The sequence below is a fragment of the Lontra canadensis genome, unplaced genomic scaffold (genome assembly GCF_010015895.1).
Source record: "Lontra canadensis isolate GAN:19392208 unplaced genomic scaffold, GSC_riverotter_1.0 scaffold23, whole genome shotgun sequence".
In the NCBI taxonomy this organism is placed as follows: Eukaryota; Metazoa; Chordata; class Mammalia; order Carnivora; family Mustelidae; genus Lontra; species Lontra canadensis.
In genome coordinates, this window is record NW_022631017.1 from 20,383,928 (window position 1) to 20,406,948 (window position 23,021).

The window sequence follows — 23,021 nt, forward strand, 5'->3', positions numbered from 1 at the left end:
CCATCCAGGCGCCCCTCCATCACTGTTTTAATATAGAGTTGGCTGTGGACTGTGCCTGAGCCTAACATCACAACCTTCTAATTATTGAGTAAATTATTGAGGACGACATTTTGTTTTCTATGAGGTATAGAATGAACCGTAAGAGATTACCTAGGTCAACAGCTTATTCCAACTGGCTTAGGGGGCATGTACCCTTGAAAAGATATTGCAAAAATACAAAAAGGATTTTAAATATTAGATGAGTGGGCCAGGTCCTCCAAGCTTGAAGTCGATAGAGAAGTCTATATGGAAAAGGTGAAATTCCAGTCCAGTTTTGAAGAATTAGGATTTGAAGCGTTCCTAGAGGAAGCTGAAGTACGTTCCTGGTCGGAGGACCAATGCGAACTTATTTTAGCGCAACCTGCTGCTCAACACAGCAGAGTTACTCACACCGGCTCCTCCTACTTAGGCATTTTAACCAGAAAGTACCTCCCGGCGGGCGTTGCCCCTCCAGGCTCAACGTATCCGCGCGAGGAACCCCGATACAGCGTCCACCTCGCCCAGCTTCCGCTTCCGGCTCTTCAGGCTCCGCCTCAGCGGAAAAGGCGGTGTGCCGGAGGGGGCAGAGAGGTGGGAAACTGTACGCATCGCGCAGGCGCACCGTGGGCGACAGCAATGGCGATGTCGTGCCCATTGAATAGGTATCTGCTGCTCATGGCGCAAGAGCACCTGGAGTTCCGCTTGCCGGTGAGTCCGCAGCGCCCTCCACAACTTCTTGACGGGAGAGGACGGCACAGTGGGGGTTGGTGTGCGGGCGGCGGAGATCTCAGCTTGAGCAAGCAGGGATCCGGGGGTGTTTGCTTGTCGGAGGTATCAGGCGTCCCTGGTCCCGCGGACCCTGGGAAGGATCCTAGCTCGGCGGAGGGTGTGTGACAGAGAAGTCCCAAGACAGACTCTCACAGACTTGCCAAGCATTTTTATTCATTCTTCTGCCCATGCGTCAGGTATTGGAGTTAGGCCGGTGGATATGACCCGTCGTCTCGCTCCAGGAGCTCTTCCCCCAGCAGAGAATAGAGTCAGCTAACGGAAATGCTCAGTGCAGTGTTTTAAGTGGCAAATATGCAGGTCAAAGCCCGTGGAGGAGGGTGGGATTTCTGGAGGTGGTGGTTGGTCGCAGGGGTTAGATGATGGAGAAGTTGGGAAAAGTGTTTCATTCATTCCAGAACATTTTCAGAGTGCTTGTAATTGCATGTGCTGGGTGCTGGGGATATGGAGATGGTAAAGACGGTTTCTGTCTTCAAGGAGCTTACTGTTTAGGCTAAGGTCCGAGCAGATGTATGAACATTTTAAGAAATAACATTTGTAAGTGCAGTGGTAGATATGTAGGGCGATACGAGAGCATAGAAGAGGAATCTGATCCACCTGAAGAGTGGGGGATGTTGGCCTTTAAGAGGGCATGCATGAGGATATGACACTTTAACAATAACTAAAGTATGAGTAGGAGTTAGGCCAAGGATAAATAAATTAGAATTACAATTCAGTATTGAAATATGAAATATTGTAGCTGAGAGTGACAGAAAAAAAAAAAAAGAGCAGGAGATGTAGATAGGGGCCAGAAAATGCAAAGCCTTGAGTACGCTGGAAGGGAAGAGAAAATTTATTTGCTTGTAAGGGAAACTTACTGAAGAGTTTTGAGCAAAGAAGATTTTTTGAGAAAAAATCACTTTGGCATCAATAATGAGGATAGATTTGAGAGGAATAAGTCTGGAAGCAGAGACCAGTTAGGAGCCTGTTGAAATAGTCTTGTTAGTAGAATAAGAAGGCCTGAATTAAGGCAGGGGTAAAAGCATGGGATAGATGGAACATACTTAGGTGATGAAATCATCATCACTTGATGATTGAATATGGGGGGACAGGGGCCAGTCAAGGATGACTCCTGGGTTGCATCTCCACTTAAAATGTAGAACACAGGCAGATGAAAGATTTAAATTTTGGTTATGCTGAATTTGATGTGTTTCTGTAATATCAAGTGGAGATGACCGGGGATGGCTGGGGGAGAGGCATTGAATTTAGGTCTATGCATGGAGTACAATAGAGTGGTGTGGACTGGTAATAGATGTTTGGAAGCTTCTGCATATGAACATCAGGGGAGGAAGTGAAATTATTCATAGTAGGCATAATGTTGAAAGAGTGGGGGGCCAAATACACGAGCTTGGAAGTATTGGTAGTGGAGGGAAGTGAGAAAAGAGGCGGTAATGAAGAGGTTTGGCAGGTGTCAGAATAGAAAGACTTTGCGGGCACAGAAATCAGGAGGGTAAAGTTCTAGGAATTTTGCTAATACTGTTGTGTAGAGTTTTGGAGTGGGGTGGTGAGGTAGATTGCTTGATTTAATGGCCACTGGAAAATGAGGAAGGGGAGATAGACTGCTCTTAACTAGAGCGTAAGAAGGGAAAGTTGAGATTGGTTAACAGTTTGAGGAAGGCCTAGGGTTAAGCAGAGTTCACAGGCTGAACAGGGGAGAATGGATATAGGGGCACAGTGGGAGGTGTTGGCCTTTCACTAGAAGCGGGGAGTGGGCAAGGAGAGTTAAGCTGGAAATGAGGAGCTGCCTGAGGGTCTGTTTTCTGGGTTATGAATGAGTCAAGGTTGTTTCTTGAGAGATCAGGGACCAAGCAGTTGAGTGGAGACATTGGGGGAAAATAGTTAAATTTGAAATAGTCATTGAGAGTAAAAGAGGGAGCTGACAAGTTAAACATTGAGAACACAGGTATTAGAGCAACGCTGGAAATCCAGCTAGGGCGATGATCATGTCTTTGTAATTGTGCTGAGATTCTCTAGTTTTCTTCAGTTGTGTGCAATTCACTGGCCTTAGGAGCAGTGAAGGAAGACTGTGGCATTGATTCAGGATTAATGTTTTGCTGAGCAGGTGCACTGGCAAGATAGTGGCGTAAAGCCATAGAATTTCATGGAGGAGGTAATATTTTAATAGATCTTAATTGATGAAGAGCTATTTTGTGGATAAAGAGGATTGGAAAGCACACTTCAGTAAGAAACAAAAACAAGTGGAAGGAGTTGATTATGGTGGCTTGGGGTGTGGGATGTGGGGAGTGAGGATGAGGTAATGGGCAGTGGGGGTAGAGAGGTGGGTAGGATGCAGAGTTTGGAATGTTTTGAAACCATTGCAAGGAATTGGTATTTTATTTTAGATTTAACGGGGGAGCCATTGACTCTTTAAGCCAGGAAGTGACAATTTTTTTTCTTTCTAAACCAGTAAGTGACTAGTAATCATTTTTGTTTTAGAAGGAGAATTGTGGAGCACCAGAGAAGGAATACTGGAGTGGAAAAAGAGGCCAAGGAGGTTGTGTGCCTTAGTCCAGCAATGCAGTGAGAATGGAGTGGTTAGGCTGCAGTCTTCAAAATAGCATCCCTAGTACTTGGACATTTTATCTGTTTCTTTGTCTTAAATTATTCTTAGTGTCTTACCCTGGTGTCAGTTTAATCTCCCCAAAAGCTCATTTCTCTTTTTAAAATTAATTAATTAATTAATTTGACAGAAATCATCAGTAGGCAGAGAGGCAGGCAGAAGAGGGGTTGGGGAGTGGGGAGCAGACTCCCTGCTGAGCAGAGAGCTAGATGCAGGGCTTGATCCCAGGACTCTGGGATCATGACCTGAGCCGAAGGCAGAGGCCCAACCCACTGAGCCACCCAGATGCCCCTCATTTCTCTTTTCCACCCTCATTGTCCCAAGGCTGAAACTTCCTAGTCTGGCATTAGCCCACTGTTGTATGGTTCTTTGTCTCCCCCCACTCCCACCTCAGTGCAACCAAGAGAGAATCCCCATCATTCCCTAAATGATGCTCTCAGTTTTCATGCTTTGGCCTGTGCTTCCTTTTGTCTAGTTGGGTCTTCCCTATTTCAGTCTTCAATCTATTGATTTTATGTAGTCAATCTTCATTGAGATTTACCCACATATTTATTTTAGGTTTATTTTTTTACTTGATTTCTTTTTCAACTCTGCAGTTTCCTTTTTAATAGATTTTTAGTTTTTGCCTAAATTCTTAATCATGTCTTTTATCCCCTTGAATATAAAAAGCACAGTTATGTTAAGTCTGACAAACTATAGAAAACACATATTAAATATGATAAAAGTAGTCCTGGGGGCCCGTTGCTTCTGTGTACTGTTTCTCTTGGTTCTTTTTCATATGTGTGCTGGCTTATTTTTTAAATCTGCACTAGATATATTTGGAAAGTTATCTGAAGAAATAACATGAGGCCTAGGATGATGTAAATCCTCCTGAAGTAGAAGCATTAATGATCTAGGATGCCTTAAACTCATTTCCAGGTATTGGAAGTTTTGTTTCTATTCTGATTTATACATGTTCCTCTGGTATGTAGCTTTTGGAGATCCCAGTCCAAACTGGGTGGTCTATCAAGCTATCTTTCTTTTCTATGGATGGCACAATATTCTTTTTGTTCTTCTGGCTCCATTAAGCTGTCAAAAGGACCATCTAGGCCCACAGCTGCTTTTGGAATTGGTCAATGTCCTGGGAAGCAAGTGGCTGCACCTTGGGATTTCTGGCTTCTCCTGAAGTTTAGTTTGGTAATTCTTGTAATTGCTCCGTGCGTCCAAGCAGATGCCAGGTTTTTCTAGTTCTTCTCAGCAGAAGGCTTAATCTGAATTACCTAGTTTGCCATCGCTAGAAGGGGAAGACCTCTTTCGTCTGTGCAGATTCTCTCTGTATTCCAGGGCTTAAGTCAGTTTCCATGAAAACTTTGCTTCTGAAACTTAAGTGATCTTTTCTCCTTTGAACTCTAATGTAATACCTTTTTGATTTTACTTTTTTTTTTTTTTTAAGATTTTATTTATTTCTTTGAGAGAGAATGAGTGAGAGAGAGCATGAGAGAAGAGAAGGTCAGAGGGAGAAGCAGACCCCTCAAGGAGCTGGGAACCCCATGCGGGACTCGATCCTGGAAGTCCGGGATCATGACCTGAGCCGAAGGCAGTTGCTCAACCAACTGAGCCACCCAGGCGTCCTTGATTTTACTTTTTTAAGAGCACTCACTGTTTTACAGCTCACATTTCAATTAACTAAGTTGAATGTTCTATTAGACCATAAGCTCCCTGAAGATAAATATGTATTTATCTTTACATAGCTCAGTGCCTTGTACATATTAGTTTCATAGTAAGTATTGAGTGAGAGGATCCCTTTGAGAAAGGCAATCAAGAGGACAGTCTACACTTTTGAGTACATCTGCTGTTTTAGAACTGCTAAGCAGAAAAAGAATGAGTAGCTGCATTTATGATTTAGAATGAGAGATTAGGAATATAATGTGGCCCCGTTTTACCTTTGTAGAGTTAATCAAGGCCCGTTTTAGTTGTCGCCTGCCTTTTTGTACTAGAGTTCAGACACCTGGGGTTTATTGCTGGCTCTGAAACAAACTAAATGGATGAAAAAGTGAGTGGCTAAAAGAACTGAAAAGCTCATATGAATTAATGCATGAGACATGCCCCAGATCATGCTGTAGTTTTAGATCCAGTAAATTCTTTTGTTCCTAATATAGGAAGATTCTCAACTAGAAAGTGAATTTGCTCTAAGAGCAAAGATTTTGTGTTTTGTTTTTTCCAAGTAAATTGATGGCGTAGTATAATACAAGTTTTTCTCATAAATTTAAAACTTGGGTTATCACATTTATTTTAAATTTTAAAACATTGCTTAAGTTTGGGGTACTGGAGCTAATGCTATGCTATAAGACTTCAATAATCCTTCGCTTTTTTTTTTTTTTTTAAGCTCATAGAGCCTTTGTGGTTTGTTTTGGCCTGTTACTAATTTTTAACAAGGTATCTCAGGACCAGCAAATTTTGCAGTCAGATGCTCTGCCACTGAGCTTTACTCCCGGAGCAGCAAATGTTGATGTTTTAAATGTGTAGCTGGAAATGAACAGTAATATTCTAGGCCAAAGTAACTTAATCTATAACTTCATTTTTTTTTTTTTTTTTGTTTTAAGAATGATAACTTGGTCAGTCTTGCTTGATTTCTTGAGCCACTGGACTTCAGGTTCATCATCCTCTTGATTCCTTTACTTAACACCCTAGGTTTTGTGCCCTGTTGTCACAGACCTCTTTCCTTCATGAGGTAGCTATGATTCCTGTTTTCCAGATGACAGAAGTGCCTTGTATAGAACCACATGGCCACTATTAGGAAGAGATGAAAGTAAAATTGTGATTCATCTAATTCCCAAATCCCATGATGCCTTCTATTTAAATATATGTCATGTGTGTTTCAAAATGACTTTGGGGTTACCTTCAGTATTTACTGATAGACTATGCAAGTTCTTGCTCTTTTCATATAATTCAACTGAATTTAGCCCCTTGTAAATCCAGGGATTAAAGAAAAAAAAATTTGTTGCATAGTCAAAAGGAAAAATAGAAAAAGTATGAATTGCTCAAACCTTCTATTCCTTTTGGTCTTGAGGTAGAGAATGTGGTGGTCTGGGTATATTGTCTCATGGTGCCTATGGCTCATGATGAGCTTGGTGTTAAAGGCCACTTCTCCTAGTTGAGATGAAAGGGGACTGTAGGCATCCAGCAGAGAGGATGCATTTCTGATTGAGTTACCTCCTCCGTGAGACCTACAGAGAGGTGTGGGATTCCACTGCTTTATGGTAGAGCTCTAAGACTAAATTTGTTAGAATGTTATTTGAGGAGACTTAATTTGTTAGTATATATTGTAAAATCTATATAGTCATCTTCTATTTATCAGTGCAAAGTGATTGTTTCACAGAATGTAATATTATCTGAACATATTTCAACTTTGCATTCCTGATGTTTTTAAAGTAGCTATTGTGTTCTCTTTCTAATTCTGTAACTTGAGCCAGAAAGAAGAGGCTAACTTACTGTAACTTCTGTTTAATGAATCAATAGTGATGCTTCCTGGTTAATCACTTATCTCTTGTCTAAATATCCTCAGCTTATCTATTTAATAATTCATTTTATTTTTATTGATCAGTTGTCAGATTTACTTGCCCATAGTTTTGTCATCTGGTTTTTTCCAAAATCAGGGCATTTTCTGAGCAAGTCTTTTGGCAGCCTTCTTGTCGTGTAAAATTTCTCAGAAATTATTTAACTGTGGTTGTGACTGTAAAATTTTTTCAGAACATAGAGTTGTAATTTGCCTGGTGATGAAATTTAAATGCCCCAGGTAGGTCACTTAACCACTCTTAAAAAAATCTTACTATACCTATATCTGTTAATAGACTTTGAGTTCCCTGTGTTAAAATGTGTTCTTTCTATAATATTTTCAATGTAGGAAATAAAGTCTTTGCTTTCACTTTTTGGAGGTCAGTTCATCAGTAGTCAGGAAACTTATGGAAAGGTAAGTTGAATTTATATTTTTCATTAGACCATGTGCAGTATATTTATAAGAATCTTGGGTTTGAAGAGAAGAACTGCAAACATTTATATTTATATAGCTACTTGTTTCTGTTTCTAGGGGCAATTGAATAAAAAGGATATTTTTGGAAAAGTTGTGGTTTTGGAATGTCATTTAAGTTTATTTCCAGTATTCATTTAGTTTGCTCGTTTTTAATTTTTAACTCAACACTTGTACTGTACTTGGTATCTGTCTCTTAGTTGAAAAAAAAGGACTGTTTTCTGTTGATGAGGCATGATTAAAATTAGAATTTAGAATTTAGAGGAATTTCAGATTTAATTTGGGAATTATTTAAACATTTGAAATTATGCATGTATAAGATTGTGAATTTATGAACTTTATATTTTGTATTTGATAGTTTATCAGTGTATTAGAGAAGTTTGGGAAATAAAAAAAGTCATTCCTGGGCACCTGGGTGGCTCAGGGGGTTAAAGCCTCTGCCTTGGGCTTAGGTCATGATCCCAGAGTCCTGGGATTGAGCCCCGCATCAGGCTCTCTGCTCAGCAGGGAGCCTGCTGCCTCCCCTTTCTCTCTGCCTGCCTCTCTGCCTACTTGTGATCTCTGTCTGTCAAATAAATAAATAATCCTAAAAAAGAAAAAAAAAGTCATTCCTAATTCTTCTTCCTTCATGTGACTTATAATTTGAGGGTAGGGCCTTCCAGTCTTTTTTCATATGCTTTTTTCCCCTTTAGTTCAATTTTTAAAAAAAAAATCATGATTCACCTTTTATTTTTTTTTTTTCTCCAAAGATTTTCTTTATTTATTTGACAGAGCACAAGTAGGCAGAGTAGCAGGCAGAGAGATAGGGAGAAGCAGGCTCTCCGCTGAGCAGGGAGCCCGATGGGGAGCTCAATCCCAAGACCCTGGGATCATGACCTGAGCAGAAGGCAGCTGCTTAACCATCTGAGCCACCCAGGTGCTCCTTCCCTTTAGTTCTAATACTGCTTATGAACTTCTTCAGTCTCTTTTTCACTTGATAGTATTAATATAGGTCCGTGTTGCTACATAGCCTTCATTACTAACAGGGTCCTATAATATTTTCTATTGATTAGTTCTGTCATTTATCTAATTATATTCAGATTGCTTTTAAGTTTTTCTAATAGAAATAATATTGAAATAACCATCATTTTTCTGTTTGGATTATTTTGAATTTTTCTGTAGAGTAGTTATAAATATTAGAAGAAGAAAGAATGGCAGGGAGGATTTCTTCCAGAAGATTAGAGAACTTAGTTGAAAGTCTGCTAAAGTTGGACTTCTTTTTCTAATTGATTTTCACGTACTGAGGGAGAAGGAAGAAAGGGAGAGTATAGATATAATTGGGTAAGCATGATGAACTGAGGTCAGGGTTCTGCTTTGTTTTTCTGTATTCTGGCAAGGGGTCATCAGGGTGGAGATGAAAAGTGCCTGTAATCGGGGCTCCTGGGTGTCTCAGTTGATTAAGCAACCAACTCTTGATTTCTGCTCAGGTCATAATCTCAGAGTTGGGAGATCAAGCCCCACGTTCAGTTCCAGGCTTAAAGTGGAGCTTGCTTAAGTCTCTCTCTTTCCCCCTCTCCCTTCTACTCCCATGTACACCCATGCATGCTCTATCTCTGAAAATAAGATAAAATAAAATAAATTTTTAAAAAGTGCCTGTAATCTTGATGGTTGAGACAGAGGATTGGTAAACACTTCTGATGCACCTGACACTTTTCCTTAGATAAAATAATAAGAATTAATGATAATATACCCTATGATTTTCCATCATAGTTATTTCTACCCCTCAGGTGGCCACAACTACTTAAAAGAGGGATCATTCAAAGAAATACATTTCGTAGAAGTTAAAAGTAAAATAGCTATATTATCAGGAATGATCAACAATAAAAAATTCTGAGATTTTACTTTGGGGTAAAATATGCATTAATTACTTCAGTCAAAATACATAAGAGTAAATGCAAAATTAATCTTAAGTTTAACCTTATATTTGCTGATGTTTCCATTTATGGTCATTTATAAAAGTGTTCTGATGTTGTACTATATTATCCTAACAGGTTACCTATTAAAATAAGTTTACTTTTTTACGATTGGAGTAATTTTTATTTTCGTTAGAGTATTCTTACATAAAAGTAGCAAATAGGAATCTCTCATTGACTTCTTGGCTACAGAAGCATATGAGGCCTTGAAACCAGTTACAAGTTGTATATTGTTATTTTTTTCAGTCTCCTTTTTGGATTCTTAGCATTCCCTCAGAAGATATTGCCAGAAACTTAATGAAACGAACAGTGTGTGCCAAGTAAGAGAAACTTATACTGTTTTCCTGCAGATTGTATAACTTCTCATACTACTCTGTCCTTCTTGCCGCTCTGTTGGCGGATTTAGGGGTTTTGTTGTGGGGAGCTCACTTTAGCTTGCAGATACATGAATTTGCCACTGGGTGGTGGTGGTAGAACAGGGAGTTTTCTGCTGAAACTGATGGTGAGGGAACGTTAGTGGTAAAATGCATGAACACTTGTTTTGGGGTAATTTTTTTAAACTTCTGTATTAAGCAGGAATATAGTTTAAGATGTAAAGGCTTATTTCATAGGTTAAATGCCACATTTAATTATAACCAAAGTATTGAAAATCTAAATATTTTTTCTTATATATGGCTTTTAGTTGGGTGAGCAGATAAGTCCGAAATGACAAAAAGTGAGGACTGCTGTGAAATGTTTTGCTGCTTTGTTAGGGAGCGAAGTCCTGATTGTCTTATCTTGTGTGGATTACTATAATGATGTTGTTCATAGTTTATCCTACCTGTTTTCTAGATTTTATCTTTGGTGTCTGATCTTTTTTCCCATTTCTTCTTTCCTTCCCTCCCTCCTTCCTTCCCAATCTTTTAAGTTGAAACTTGCTAATGGGTTTTACTATTCAGTAAAAATTACCAGCAGACAGAAACATAACTAAAAAAACGTATCTTCTGAACAATTATTACTTTTGATTAACATATTAAAATTTATGGTTCTAAGAGTTGTTTGATTTCAGTAGATAAGTCTTGTTAGGTTTGAAATAGCTGCTTGAGGACCAGGTACTTCTATACTTCCTTCAAAGCTTTTATCTTCTCCTGCATTTACTTAATGGTAAAATTAGCAATTATGTAATGATTGTATAATATTATATAATAATTTCCTTGCCTACTTTCTATTCTCTATATATTTTGAATAGCTGAGGTTGGGTATACCTTCAGTGATATCTAAGTAAGGGTGGTATTACTATAGAGGTCCTCTGTCTATAAATTCAATAGAAAGCAAAGGAGGAGTTCATTTTCAAATGATAAAATTCACAGTCCTAATTGTAGCATTAATTGTTCTGGAAATAAAATAGATTATTATAAGCATGGATTGAAAATTAACTTAAATTTAAGGGTTTTTTTTGTGGTAGACTAGGGATTGAAAGTTAATTTTGTTTTGTTGATTTATTTTTAACATGGAATATTTTGAGCATATTACAAAAAGGATGAAAAATATAATAAACACCCAGGTATCTGCCTTGTTGGATCTCAAATTTTGAGATACTTGCCACAGCTTTCTTAAAAAAAAAAAAAAAAAGTGGTTTACAGAAACTGTTGACTCTGTGCACCTTTCCCAATTCTACTCCCCTCCTTCCCTCAAAGGATAGTTTCTTAAATTTTGTCAGAAAGATTTCATTATTACTTCCATAATCACTAAAATATTTGAGATTATTGGGGCACCTGGGTGACTTAATTGTTAAGCGTCTGCCTTCAACTCAGGTCATGATCCCAGGATCCTAGGATCGAGCCCTGCATTGGGCTCCCCGCTAGGTGAGAGGCCTGCTTCTCCCTCTCCCATTCCTCCTCTAGTGTTCCCTCTCTCGCTGTGTTTCTGTCAAATAAATAAAAACTTTTAAAGGAAAATATATTTGAAATTATTGTATTAGTAAGTTGATATCCATGTTTATTTATATATCACCTATCAGAAGTGTGGCAGCCTATATAAGCTTTGTAATCGATAAAGTATGGATCACAGTAGTTAAGTCATATATATATCACAACTGTTTACTCTGAAAATCTAAGTCATTAAAGGTATTATTATAAATTAGTGTTCCAATTATAGCTGAAGCTTTTGGTGTTATGTGCCTAATCTTTATTTTGACTATTTATTTATTTTTTTTTATTTTCTTAAAGATTTTATTTATTTATTTGACAGACAGAGATCACAAGTAGGCTGAGAGGCAGGCAGAGAGAGAGAGGTGGAAGCAGGCTCTCCACTGAGCAGAGAGCCTGATGCGGGGCTCAATCCCAGGACCCTGGGATCATGACCTGAGCCGAAGGCAGAGGCTTTAACCCACTGAGCCACCCAGGCACCCCTATTTTGACTATTTAAAATAAAAATTTATTATATATAAATTCTTTCTAAAAAAGAGGATATGGAGTAATATTTTGTTGATTCTAGGTTATTGTTATAAGCATTAATTTCTATGTTATACTGTATAATAGCTCCTTAGGGGTAATTATAATCCATGAAACTGCCTTTCCCTGAATTGGGTTGGGATTTTTTTTTTTTTTTTTAAGTTTTTGAGGAGCAGTGTATTATAGTGCATGTAGTCATGTGTGTAGTCTAGAGTCTGATGGATTGGAATCCTAGCTTCTTTAATTGCTATATGACCTGAAAGAGTCATTTTAATCTCCTTGTCCCTCAGTTTCCTCATGAGTTCAATGGGTGATGATACTGGAAGCTACCTCATAGGCCTCCTATGAGGAACAGTTACGAATCCATATTAAATGGCCTTAGAACAGGCCCTTGTACTTTGAGTTATATTATATGTTAGCTTTTATTATTTTTTATTGTTTTTGTTTTTCAAGGTTTTCCCTTTCCAGAGGTTGAATTACATATGCTTCCCCTCAGTTTATGCTTCCAGAAGTCTTCTCCCTTGGGTTTCATGAGGGCAGTGAGCTTTGTTCTGTTGTGTCTTCGTGCACAGAACAATTCCTGGTATATAATAATACTTAATAAATATTTGCTGAATAAATGAATTGATTAAGCTTATTATAATCTCTTAACATTAAAAAAAATCCTGAATATATGGAATTTGGGGACATCTATTCTGAATAATTGTGTTTGCTGCTTTTTACTCCTTGTATGTTTGTATAGCTGAGGTCACCCCTTTAGTGATGGCTAAGTAAGAGAAGGATTACTGCAGAGGCCCTCTTTCAATAAATTCAATAGAAAGGAAATGAAGTTTATTTTCAAAGGATAATATTCTCCATCCTAATGGCAGCATTAATTACATTTATAAAGTAGTTTGAATCTAAATGCACAAAACTATGCTACTATGTAGATTTGAGTTCCATTACAATGAATTCTTGTTTGTAATGAAATTTGCTTGTAATTGTTTACATGTTCCTTGAAATTAAAGAACACTGTTCCTTGAAATTGGTGGAAGCATGAAGATTTTTTTTTACAGTAAGAATTGTCTTTTTGTAGTGGTTAGAAAAGTAACTAACAGTTATTAAATATTAGTAAGTAATAGCTAAATATTAATTGTAACATTTTTAACTGGTCATTTTTATTTTATGGAGCAGACACTGCAAAAAATTGGATTTGCTGCAACTTTTCACCTGTTTCACTAAAATAAATGATGTTGCTACATCATTTGTATTCCAGTATAAAAATATAGTAATGAAAACTTGGAAAAATCTTAAGTTTCCTTCTTCTGTGTAGAGTTAAACTTCTTTGTGTGATTTGGACTTAATGTTTATTAACATTAAGTTACATTTATTAATGTTTATTAACACATTTCTCATTATAGCTTAGAAAATATAGGCAATAATTGTATTAGTGGAACAAGCATAAAGAACGAAGGAAGTGATTATTCCATATTACTGCATGAACTGATTTTGTTACTGAGGTTAATAGTAATCATTTATTTCCTAGGTCCATATTTGAGCTATGGGGTCATGGAAAATCTCCAGAGGAGCTGTATAGTTCTCTTAAAAACTACCCTGTGGAGAAGATGGTACGTAGTGAAATTTTTATATAGGTATATCTCAGATACTGTAGAATTATGAAGCTTTAAATAAATTATTTGCTTTTATTTTAGGTTCCGTTTCTACATTCAGATTCTACGTATAAAATAAAGATTCACACATTTAATAAAACATTGACACAAGAAGAAAAAGTAAAACGAATAGATGTAAGTGAATTTAGCAATAATGAAAAAAGCCTATGAGAATAATGTGGTCTGTTGCTGTTGATATGTAATAATTCTCAATTCTGTTAAGTGCTTATTTTGTGGCACACTGTGTGCTGATTCTCATGTGTTATCTTACTTAATGCTGATACCAAACTTACAAGATTGGTAGGACTATACAAGCACCATTTCTCCTTTAAAATTCTAATGGGACATGAAAATCACTTTTATTTTTTAGGCACTTGAGTTTCTGCCATTTGAAGGGAAAGTGAATTTAAAGAAGCCACAGCATATATTCTCTGTTTTGGAGGATTATGGTTTGGACCCAAACTGCATCCCTGAGAATCCACATAATATCTATTTTGGTAGATGGGTAAGGAGGTGTTCTTTTTACATATTTGAGGTTGTTTCTTTAAAAGCTTAATGTTAGACCTTTGTATAGGATTCTGTATGTAGAATTTTAAAACAACTGAAGACTCAGAATTACTGTATGAATTAAAATGAGTGGAAAATATGTGTTTATGGTGTTTTGTTTGTTTTTCCAGAGATTCCTGTAAAGTGCACGAGGCTTGTTATATATAGGGCCTAGAGATGGTGTACCAGGAAAAAATAACATGAGACTTGTCAGAAAGTCTGGATTGCTTTTTAAGCAGAGAAAATGTAGTGTGCTGTGGTAACTGAGGGATCTCATTTGTGGAGTTCTCAAATCTAAGCTCAAATTCTGAAAATAAATAAAATTACTGTAGAGCAGTCCTGCTCCCTTCCCTCAGGGTAATGGAAGCTGGGGCTTATGTTACAGATTATTGTTTTTAGGAGAAAAAAGAGGTAGGTAAAATTTACTCACTACCAACCCCTGGAATTAATTGCATTCAAATTCAATTCAAATTTAGTTCAGAAAGTCACAGTAAATTGCAACATGCTAAAAAATACAAGGTATTTGTTCATAATTACTTCAATCACATTTTTTAAACGAACAAGTTTAGAGCAATGGTAAGTGGAAATAAGTTTTTATCATCAAGATACTCTGGTTTTATTGTGAATGGTTAATTTCAATCTGTTTTATACAGTTAAACTAATCTGAAGAATCTCTGATCTAGATTGCAGATGGACAGAGAGAGCTTATTGAGTCATACAGTGTCAAAAAGAGACACTTTATTGGAAATACAAGCATGGATGCTGGTTTATCATTTATCATGGCCAACCATGGAAAAGTGAAAGAGAACGATATTGTCTTTGATCCATTTGTTGGAACAGGTATTTTTATTTAACTGTAAACTAGTGCGTAGATATTACTTGTTTATATTAGTCAAGCTCATAGTAATGTTTTGCTAAAACATTCGTAAATTTGTACAAAATAATCTTAACTATCATGAGATGCTGACTAAGAGATGACCACATATTTGTGTAATAGCTCAGTATGCAACATTTGAGCCATCTCAAGAATGATAGGATTTAATTTTGTGGGCTTTTTCCCCAAGTTAACCACTAGGTGGAGGGGCATACCACACATTGCAATACTGTGTACTGTGGAAATGTAAAGCTATAGTTTATCTAAATAGGGAAACTTGAGTGGAAAAAAAAAAAAAACTTGAGTGACAAGATAAAAAAAAAGTGTTCATTATTTAACATTGATAACTATATACTTACATGGAAAAAATGGGTACTGTGTCTGATCTTTGATTTGGTTTGTAGAGGTTTATAAGTAAGTATGAAAATAAGGAAAGTGACTTAATTATTAACGGGCTTGAGCCTGGCTGCTGAGACTGCAGTCTGTGTTCTGTCCTCGTACTTAACTTTGTGTAGAAGTCCTAAAATTCCGCATTAACCTTCTCTGATTCCGTGAGGAAATTTTCCCACTTTGCCCTATTTTTTGCTGGCTCTTACTCATATGTAGGGAGCACTCATATTTAGATCCGTCTGGCTAAATTCATTGTGATTCAGATTGTCTTGGAACAAATTATGTTTGTGGTTGGAGTTTCTCCCTGTAGCTGTCTTTCCCCATCAGAAACTTGGGAAGGAGCTCTGCCACAATAGCTAACATTGTTGAACTAAAAAGAAAAAAAACTTCCTGAGGGCACAGAGAGAGGTTATGTGACTTGGCCAAGGTTATACAGTGTGTAAATTTCATGAGATTCAAACTCAAGCAGTCTAACTCCAGAGCTCATGCTCTTAACTACTACAGTAGAGCTGTCTTTTTCGGCATTAAGATCTGTCCACCAGCTATTACACCATAACCCAACTTGAGGAATGTGACCACATGCGATAAGGAAGAAATAGTATCAAAGTCAAGAGATTTCTAACTGTTGGAATGAATTTCTGTGTTTGTTGTTGAATTAATCTGTTAGTGAGTTTCACTTCTCCATTCCACCGGTGTCTCCATATATCCGCCACCTAGCATTATACCTATTTGTTTCTTTCCTATCTTCATTATCCTTCGTGCCTCCCCACACTTTTTAAACTCTTATTGGGAATAATGTCAAACTTATAGTAAAGATACAAGAATGAAAATAGAGAACAAACACTTGCACATACTTGATTCAGATTAAACTATTGTTAACATTTGGTCTCATTTGCTTTATCATTTCTTTTTTATGTTTATTTACATAATTTTTTTTTCTTTACAGTTTGAAATTGCATCCATCCAGTCCCTTTACCTCTCAAATACTTAAATATACATATCTTAAGAATGAGAATATTCTCTTACGTAACCATGGTATAGTTTTCAATGTTAGCAAATGTACTGCTAATGCAGTACTTTAATGTTCATATGACATTTTTGCTAATTGACCCACTGATGTTCTATATACTATATTTTTTCCTTTTCAGTCTATCATCAAGTATTGTATTTTGTCACTGATGTTTCTTTGATCCATTTGGTATGGAACAAGTCCATAGTCTTTCTTTTTCTTTTGTGAAATTTGCACTTTTAAAGAACACTGTCCCTCCTCTCTTTGTTTTTTATTTAGAATATACCTCACTTGGGTCATTTATTTCTGCATGAGTTCTGCAAGTTTTACATTCCTGGCCAGACTACTACAATAGTGATTTTGTGTCCTTCTCAGGGCATCTGCATGATGGTTGTCTGCCCCTCATTGGTAATATTAATTTTGATCAGCTGGTTAAGGTGGAGGGTGATTTTCCATTGTATGTTAAGACCCATGTAAATTTTTGCATCTAAATTCCTCCTCACCCCTGTCAAGTGGTGAGGTTTGGCATTCAGTGATGATTCTTGCCTGAACTGGTTTTAACTTTAGTCACAAAGTTAACTTGTGGTCACAAAGGGATGATTTTTCCAATAATGGTACTCCCTCCACAATTACCACTCAATACTCATTCTATTATAACCAAGAGCCCTTTCTTCTTTCCTATGTATTTATTATTAATATAAGCTGTGGATTCCCCTTAGTGGTCTCTAATTCGTTAACTTATTTTGTTGCTCAAATTATCCCACGTTTGCCAGGAGCCCTTTTGTCCTGGATCTGTCTTTGTGACCTGTACCCTGTCTTTTTTATTTCTGGGTACGTCTTACTTTCTGGCTCACCTTTTACCTGCCCAAACCCTGGAATCAGCCATTTCTCCAAGTAACTGTTGTTTCTTTTAGTGGGGAATGGTATTAGAGACCAAGATCTGGGTGCTAGGTATTTTCATTTCTCCACCCATTCAGCAGATAAGCTAGGACATTTAGGTGTGTATGTGTACAATATGCATATAAATATGTATGCAAATACACATATCCTTGTGTATGTACTGTGTGTGTATGTGGATGGACACATATATTGTAGAAATTGTGAATTTTCTTTCTTTTTTTTTTTTTAAGATTTTATTTTTTATTTATTTGACAGACAGCGATCACAAGTAGGCAGAGAGGCAGGCAGAGAGAGAGGAAGAAGCAGGCCCTTGGCGGAGCAGAGAGCCTGACGCGGGGCTCGATCCCAGGACCCTGGGATCATGACCTGAGCCGAAGGCAGAGGCTTTAACCCACTGAGCCACCTAGGCGCCCCAAAATTGTGAATTTTCTTATATGCTACAAATTCAGTCTATCCCAACAGATTTCTTTCTTGCCTATCCCCATTCCATTTTTACATGTGCCTTCCTCCACAGTGAGAATCTTGTTTTCTTTCACCATTTACACATTTTTTTTTTGCTCATTGCTATAATGTATCTAAAATAGTTTCAAAATTGCTTTACCCTTACCACTAAAAGAAAAGCAAAAAAATACAAAAACCCTATTAAAAGGATATATGTTTTTAGGCTATGTATTCTGTTCTTTACCACACCTAAAGGGCAGTAAAATCAAATATTGTGCTTTCTTCTTTTCCCCTTCATTTCAAAATCAGTTTGGAGTTCATTTTTTTTTTCAGTTTACCCTCAGTTTTAGATTTTTTTACCTCCTTCCAGCCTTGTTGATTTATTTTTAAATGCAGAAAATCAGTTTACTTTCAGAAGTCAACTATGTAAGAGATATACTCAGACAAGTATCACTTCTTTCTGTATCTCTTCATTCTCCTCCCTCATCCCTTGTAGATAACCGACTTCTTTTCTTTTTTAGTTGATTCTTCTTATTTGTGTGTGTTTTTTTTTGTAATGATAGGCAGATATATGTACATTTTATTTCTACTTCTTTCTTATACCACATTGTTTTTCTCATTTAACAGTTTTTCCTGAAAATCACTTTCTGTTAGTTCATAGGAATTGTCTTCATTCTTTTTTATTCTTGTACTCCATGGGTGTATGTACTGTAATTTATTCAAACAGTCTCCTATATATACTTGGACATGAGTAGTGTCCAGTATTTTAGAGTTATAAATAATGCCTGCAGTGAATAATCTTTTGTATATATACTTGCATAATGTTGGAGATATGGCTCTAGGGTAAATTCTTAAAAGTAGAATTGCTGGATGAAGAATGTATGTATATTTTAAACCTTGTTTCACAGCAGAGTTTATTGTCAAGGTCTTGAAATGTTGCCAGTCTGTTGGATGAAAACATTATCTCAGTTTAGTGTTATTTTGTATTTCTCTTACTATGAGTGAAGTCTAATAACCTTTTATATATATATTTAACATATAATGTATTATTTGTTTCAGGGGTACAGGTCTGTAATTCATGAGTCTTATATAATACCCAGTGCTTGTTACAATAATATCCTCCCCAGTGTCCGTCACCCAGTTTCCCCATCCCTCCACCCACTATGCCTGCAGCAACCCTGTTTGTTTCCTGTGATTAATAAGAGTCTCTTATGGTTTGTTTCCCTCACTGGTTTTGTCTTGTTTTATTTTTTTCTCTCTTCCCCTATGATTCTCTGCCTTGTTTCTTAAATTCTGCATATTGGTGAGATCATATGATAATTATCTTTCTCTCATTGACTTATTTTACTTAGCGTAATACCCTCTAGTTCCGTCCATGTTGTTGCAACCTTTTATGTTTTAAGGGCCATTTTGATAATTTCTTTGGAAATATTTTTCATGTCTTTTGCTCATTTTTATGTAGACATTTCTTTATTTTTGAAAGTACTTTGTATGTTAGGGAATTTGCCCTCCCTCTTTTTTACCGTTTTTTTATATTTATGTAAAGATGTATACATATGGGTATTGCGTGTGTGCGTGTATGTGTGTATACACACAACCAAACATTTTCTCCCAGTTTGCCATTTATTTTTTGACTTTGCAAACAGTTGCCTTTTGCCATGCAAAAGTTTTTCCTACATCTATGTTAGAGAGGTATCTAGCTATGTTTCTTTTCGTAGTACATTTATAGTTTTAGTTTAATTTCTTTAGGTCTCTGATCTATTTGGAGTTTTTCTTATATGCTGTGAGGAATGGATCTATAAATTTCTTTTTTTTTCCAAGTGCTAAACCTTTTATTAATCTTTAATTTGTTCTTGGACTTTAAAAACTTTCTGGGAAGTGAGAATTCTTTGACATGCGTACATGTACATAATGCTTAATATGTATGCATACATGTAGATAATACTATAAAGTCTAAAAATAGAGCTGCTAGTATAGGTAAAATTTCTTTCCCTTGATGTCTATGAGGTTGGGTATATTATGAAATGCTAATTTCTGCCACAGCAATCAAAACACTGATTACCTTCAATGTGAGTAAGGGGCAAGGAGACCTGCCCCTAATTTGCTTTAGAGCAGCTCCTTAGAATGGGTGGTAGATCTTGGTCTGTCACTGTTTACATAGGACAATTAATTGAAAATTAGAAAGAGGAAGATTTTTGCAAGATGCTGCTAAAATATATTTTTTAAATTTGTGTTCGTAATTTAAGCATAGCTTTAGAATCTAGTTTTTGGTGCTTTTGTTCTGAAATTGGTGATGTAATTGTGAATAGACACAATTCTTAAGTATAGTTTGTCCTTTTTCTTGGGCCTTTTGTCTCAATGATGGGTAGTACCTTCTGAAGGATTGGGGAAATACTAACCCTGTGCCCTCCTCCATGGCCATAGTTTTTCACAAATATTTTTGATAGTATTTTTTCCTTGTTTTCTTTTCTAATATTTAAAAAAAAAGTCAAGTGGATCCAATCCTTTTCCATTTTAAAGGCACAAAATTGAAATATATTCGTTTCCCAAATGTTTTATCCACTGACTTCTCATAACCTGTAATTTTTCTCAAGGTTATAGGATAGAGTAGAAAGCTTCTGGGAAACCAAAAGGAGAGATATAATCTTTTCCTGCCTAAATGCCTTTCCTTTTTCTTTAGACAGTGTGATGTTGTCTAGAATGACATTATAAGTTGTAGAAACATACTTTCCTTTCCATTTTAGTGAGTATGTTGCTTTTCATTTTAATAAGTTTTTAAAAAAAGTTGCATATCTCCATTTTTTTCCGAGGGAGAAGATCACTTCTCATTGGGCCAGTTCTTCGTAGTTAGGAAGTCCTTTTGCTCTAATATGAGCAAGGATTGATGAGCATGATATGTTGAATACCTATAATGGTACAGGCCTACCTGTGATATACGAGAGTTGTGAATGGTATACAACTCTTACTAATTGAGTATGCAGCTTTACTTAATTTAATAACAGACTTTACTTTTATCTAATTGGTATGCTAAGTGTATATTTGTTTTAATTGGTCCTGACCCCAAAGGAGAGAAAATGGTATAGAGAAAAGAGCAAATAGAGTGAGTTTTAAATCCTTGATCTATTAGTTATTATATCACTTAGGGCAATATTCTTAACTTGTCTGGGCCTCAGTTCCATCATTATGAAAATGGTAATATTAATATATTGTGAGGATTAAGTGAGGTAATACATGTATATGAAATTCTTAAGAAGTTGCCTGACACATGGTAGGCTTTCAGTCGACTATAATGGTTATCATTATTATTTTTAAATTATTATTTTGTTAGGAACTTAGATGCCTTTCTGGTAAAAGATGTTAGATATAGCCAGTATTGAATGGTGATGATGAACATTTTGGCCATGAATTCATTTTCTAGTCCCTTCTTTGGCTGATTTCCAAGGTACTCATAATTTGCAACTGTTGGCAAATTGTGACAGCAGGCAAGGAAATTGAGGGTTAAAATTGTAAACATCTAATTCATTGGTTATACTGAAAATAACTGGTACAAGTAGACACACAGCCAGTTGCTGTAGGTAGCTATGCTATGATTTTATGACAGAGGTCCCTAGATATTTCTTTTCTCCTTCCCCTCTCTCAAGTGATTCAGCTATTTTAGTAATTGAGAGTATACCCAGGAGACCATTGGGCACTCCTTGGCTGCTTCTACCTTCAGATGAGCCATAGTGTGAGGAGTGGAGTACAACTCCTTTTGAATTTTCTCATTGCAGAATGATAGATGCATATGACAGGTGTTGGGAAACTGATGGCCCTGGTCCTGGGAGGAAACTATGGGAGAGTAAAAGGGACAATTAGGAGAGAGGTAATTGATCTCTGTAGGTCTGTGGATTAGTCTCTGTGTCATTCCCATTTTTGTCCACAACTCTTTATAGTCTCCTTTTCCTGAGTTTCATAGTTTATCTGGTAAAATTTCTATTTTCTAGCAATATCCTTTTGCTCAGGCTGCTAGTGTAACTTACCTGAGTTCATTTTGAAAAAGGATAAAGTAGATACGGTAGTATTCCTTTTTTCCTTCTTTTCTCCTTTCCTTTCAGCAAAACTAAAGCCCAGTCTCTCAATTCTGCACTTTTGTAAGGCTTTTCACTTAAATCTCTAATGATGAAAATTGTAAAATAGTTTCTGTATTATAAATAAATTTCACTTATTATGTCCTTTTGTCAATAAGATATTGCCCTAACCTTAAAGTGGTTACTATTTAAGTAAGGAGAAATTAGAAGACTGAGTTTGTGGTATTTGTATACTTGGTAGCATAAGAAATTGGGTGAGTCACATTACCTCCCCCTCATCACTTCACCCCTCCTTTATTACCCCTTCTTCCACCAGAAGGTTCAGGGAAACTCCAACTAAGGTATAACTAAATGTAAAAAGTGCTTCAATTTAATTGAGAAAACAACGAGATGATTAACAGTGATTACCCGGTGACCAGTTCAGAGAAGCTAATTTATAATGACTTTATTTAAAACTTTGAAAGCTTAAAGAGCACAAAGTTAACTAACAGATGCAGTCTAACAGATTATTCATCTCCTTTCAGCAGTGTACTCTAAATTGGGTCTTCTCAAAACTCACTCTAACCAAATGGATAAGGTTCTGTTTAAGGAAGCACAGGAAAGCTTTTCTGTTCCCCTTGACAACTAGTTCTTCTAGGTGAGTATCTGCCTTAATTGGCAGAATTGTAGTGATTCCTTGTAATTTGGGTGAAGTGATTTTGTGAGTATTCCAGGTCATCACAGTACAGTATCTTTCCTAAATATGGATGGTTCCATTATAGAACAAGACTAATGAGGTCTTACTTAGCTTCCCTCTCACACAAATGCTTCTTGTATTTAATATGAGGGAACTTAGGTTTTGGTTTCTGCTGTACTTTTTTTAGTTCTCCATTCTCTTCTTCTTGGGCTTTCGTAGTAATAGTTACAGTATTTTTCACAAGCTAAGTCTATTTATTGAAGTGCATGTTCCCGGACTGTGTTTTAAATGGCTATGGAAGGAACACCATTACTTTACAGATCTTGACCCTCTGGAGGCACTACCCATCTTAATTTTAGAAATTACCTTTGAAAAGGTTATAAGGGAAAATAGGTAATTATTTTCCCCTGTCTGAGTCTGTGCATAGTTTAGGAATATATTTCTGATGTCCATTTGACAGACCTTTCTACGGTGCGGTATAGCTATTAGGAATTTTTAATTTGGATGATGAAAAAAGTAAAATTCAATGGAAAGCACAGTTATTAAAATAACTGATTTTTCCCCCTTAAACAATTTAAAAATATTACCTTTGATTTTAAAAGGTTTCATTAATAAAGAAAAATCTTTATTAGGATTTTTCTTTGTATGTGAGCTAGGCACAGCTACCAAGTTCTTT

At 36.5% G+C, this 23,021-nt stretch overlaps 1 protein-coding gene across 6 annotated transcripts in view; it reads left to right on the forward strand.

The window, feature by feature from the left end:
- The first annotated feature begins 603 nt into the window (after window positions 1–603).
- Window positions 604–23,021, forward strand: part of TRMT11 (tRNA methyltransferase 11 homolog) — a 63,800-nt gene continuing 41,382 nt past the window's right edge. For 4 of the 6 annotated variants that reach the window (XR_004383247.1, XM_032862474.1, XM_032862475.1 and 1 more), the window contains exons 1-7: window positions 604–726; window positions 7,287–7,352; window positions 9,608–9,681; window positions 13,319–13,400; window positions 13,485–13,577; window positions 13,813–13,947; window positions 14,672–14,828. Coding sequence is in view for 5 of the 6 variants with exons in the window: in XM_032862474.1 (XP_032718365.1) it covers window positions 655–726; window positions 7,287–7,352; window positions 9,608–9,681; window positions 13,319–13,400; window positions 13,485–13,577; window positions 13,813–13,947; window positions 14,672–14,828 (679 nt within the window). In the remaining variant the exon portion in view is untranslated. Of the gene's footprint in view, window positions 727–7,066; window positions 7,179–7,286; window positions 7,353–9,607; window positions 9,682–13,318; window positions 13,401–13,484; window positions 13,578–13,812; window positions 13,948–14,671; window positions 14,829–23,021 lie in introns of those variants that run through there. The other 2 variants (XM_032862473.1, XM_032862476.1) reach the window with 2 other exon arrangements.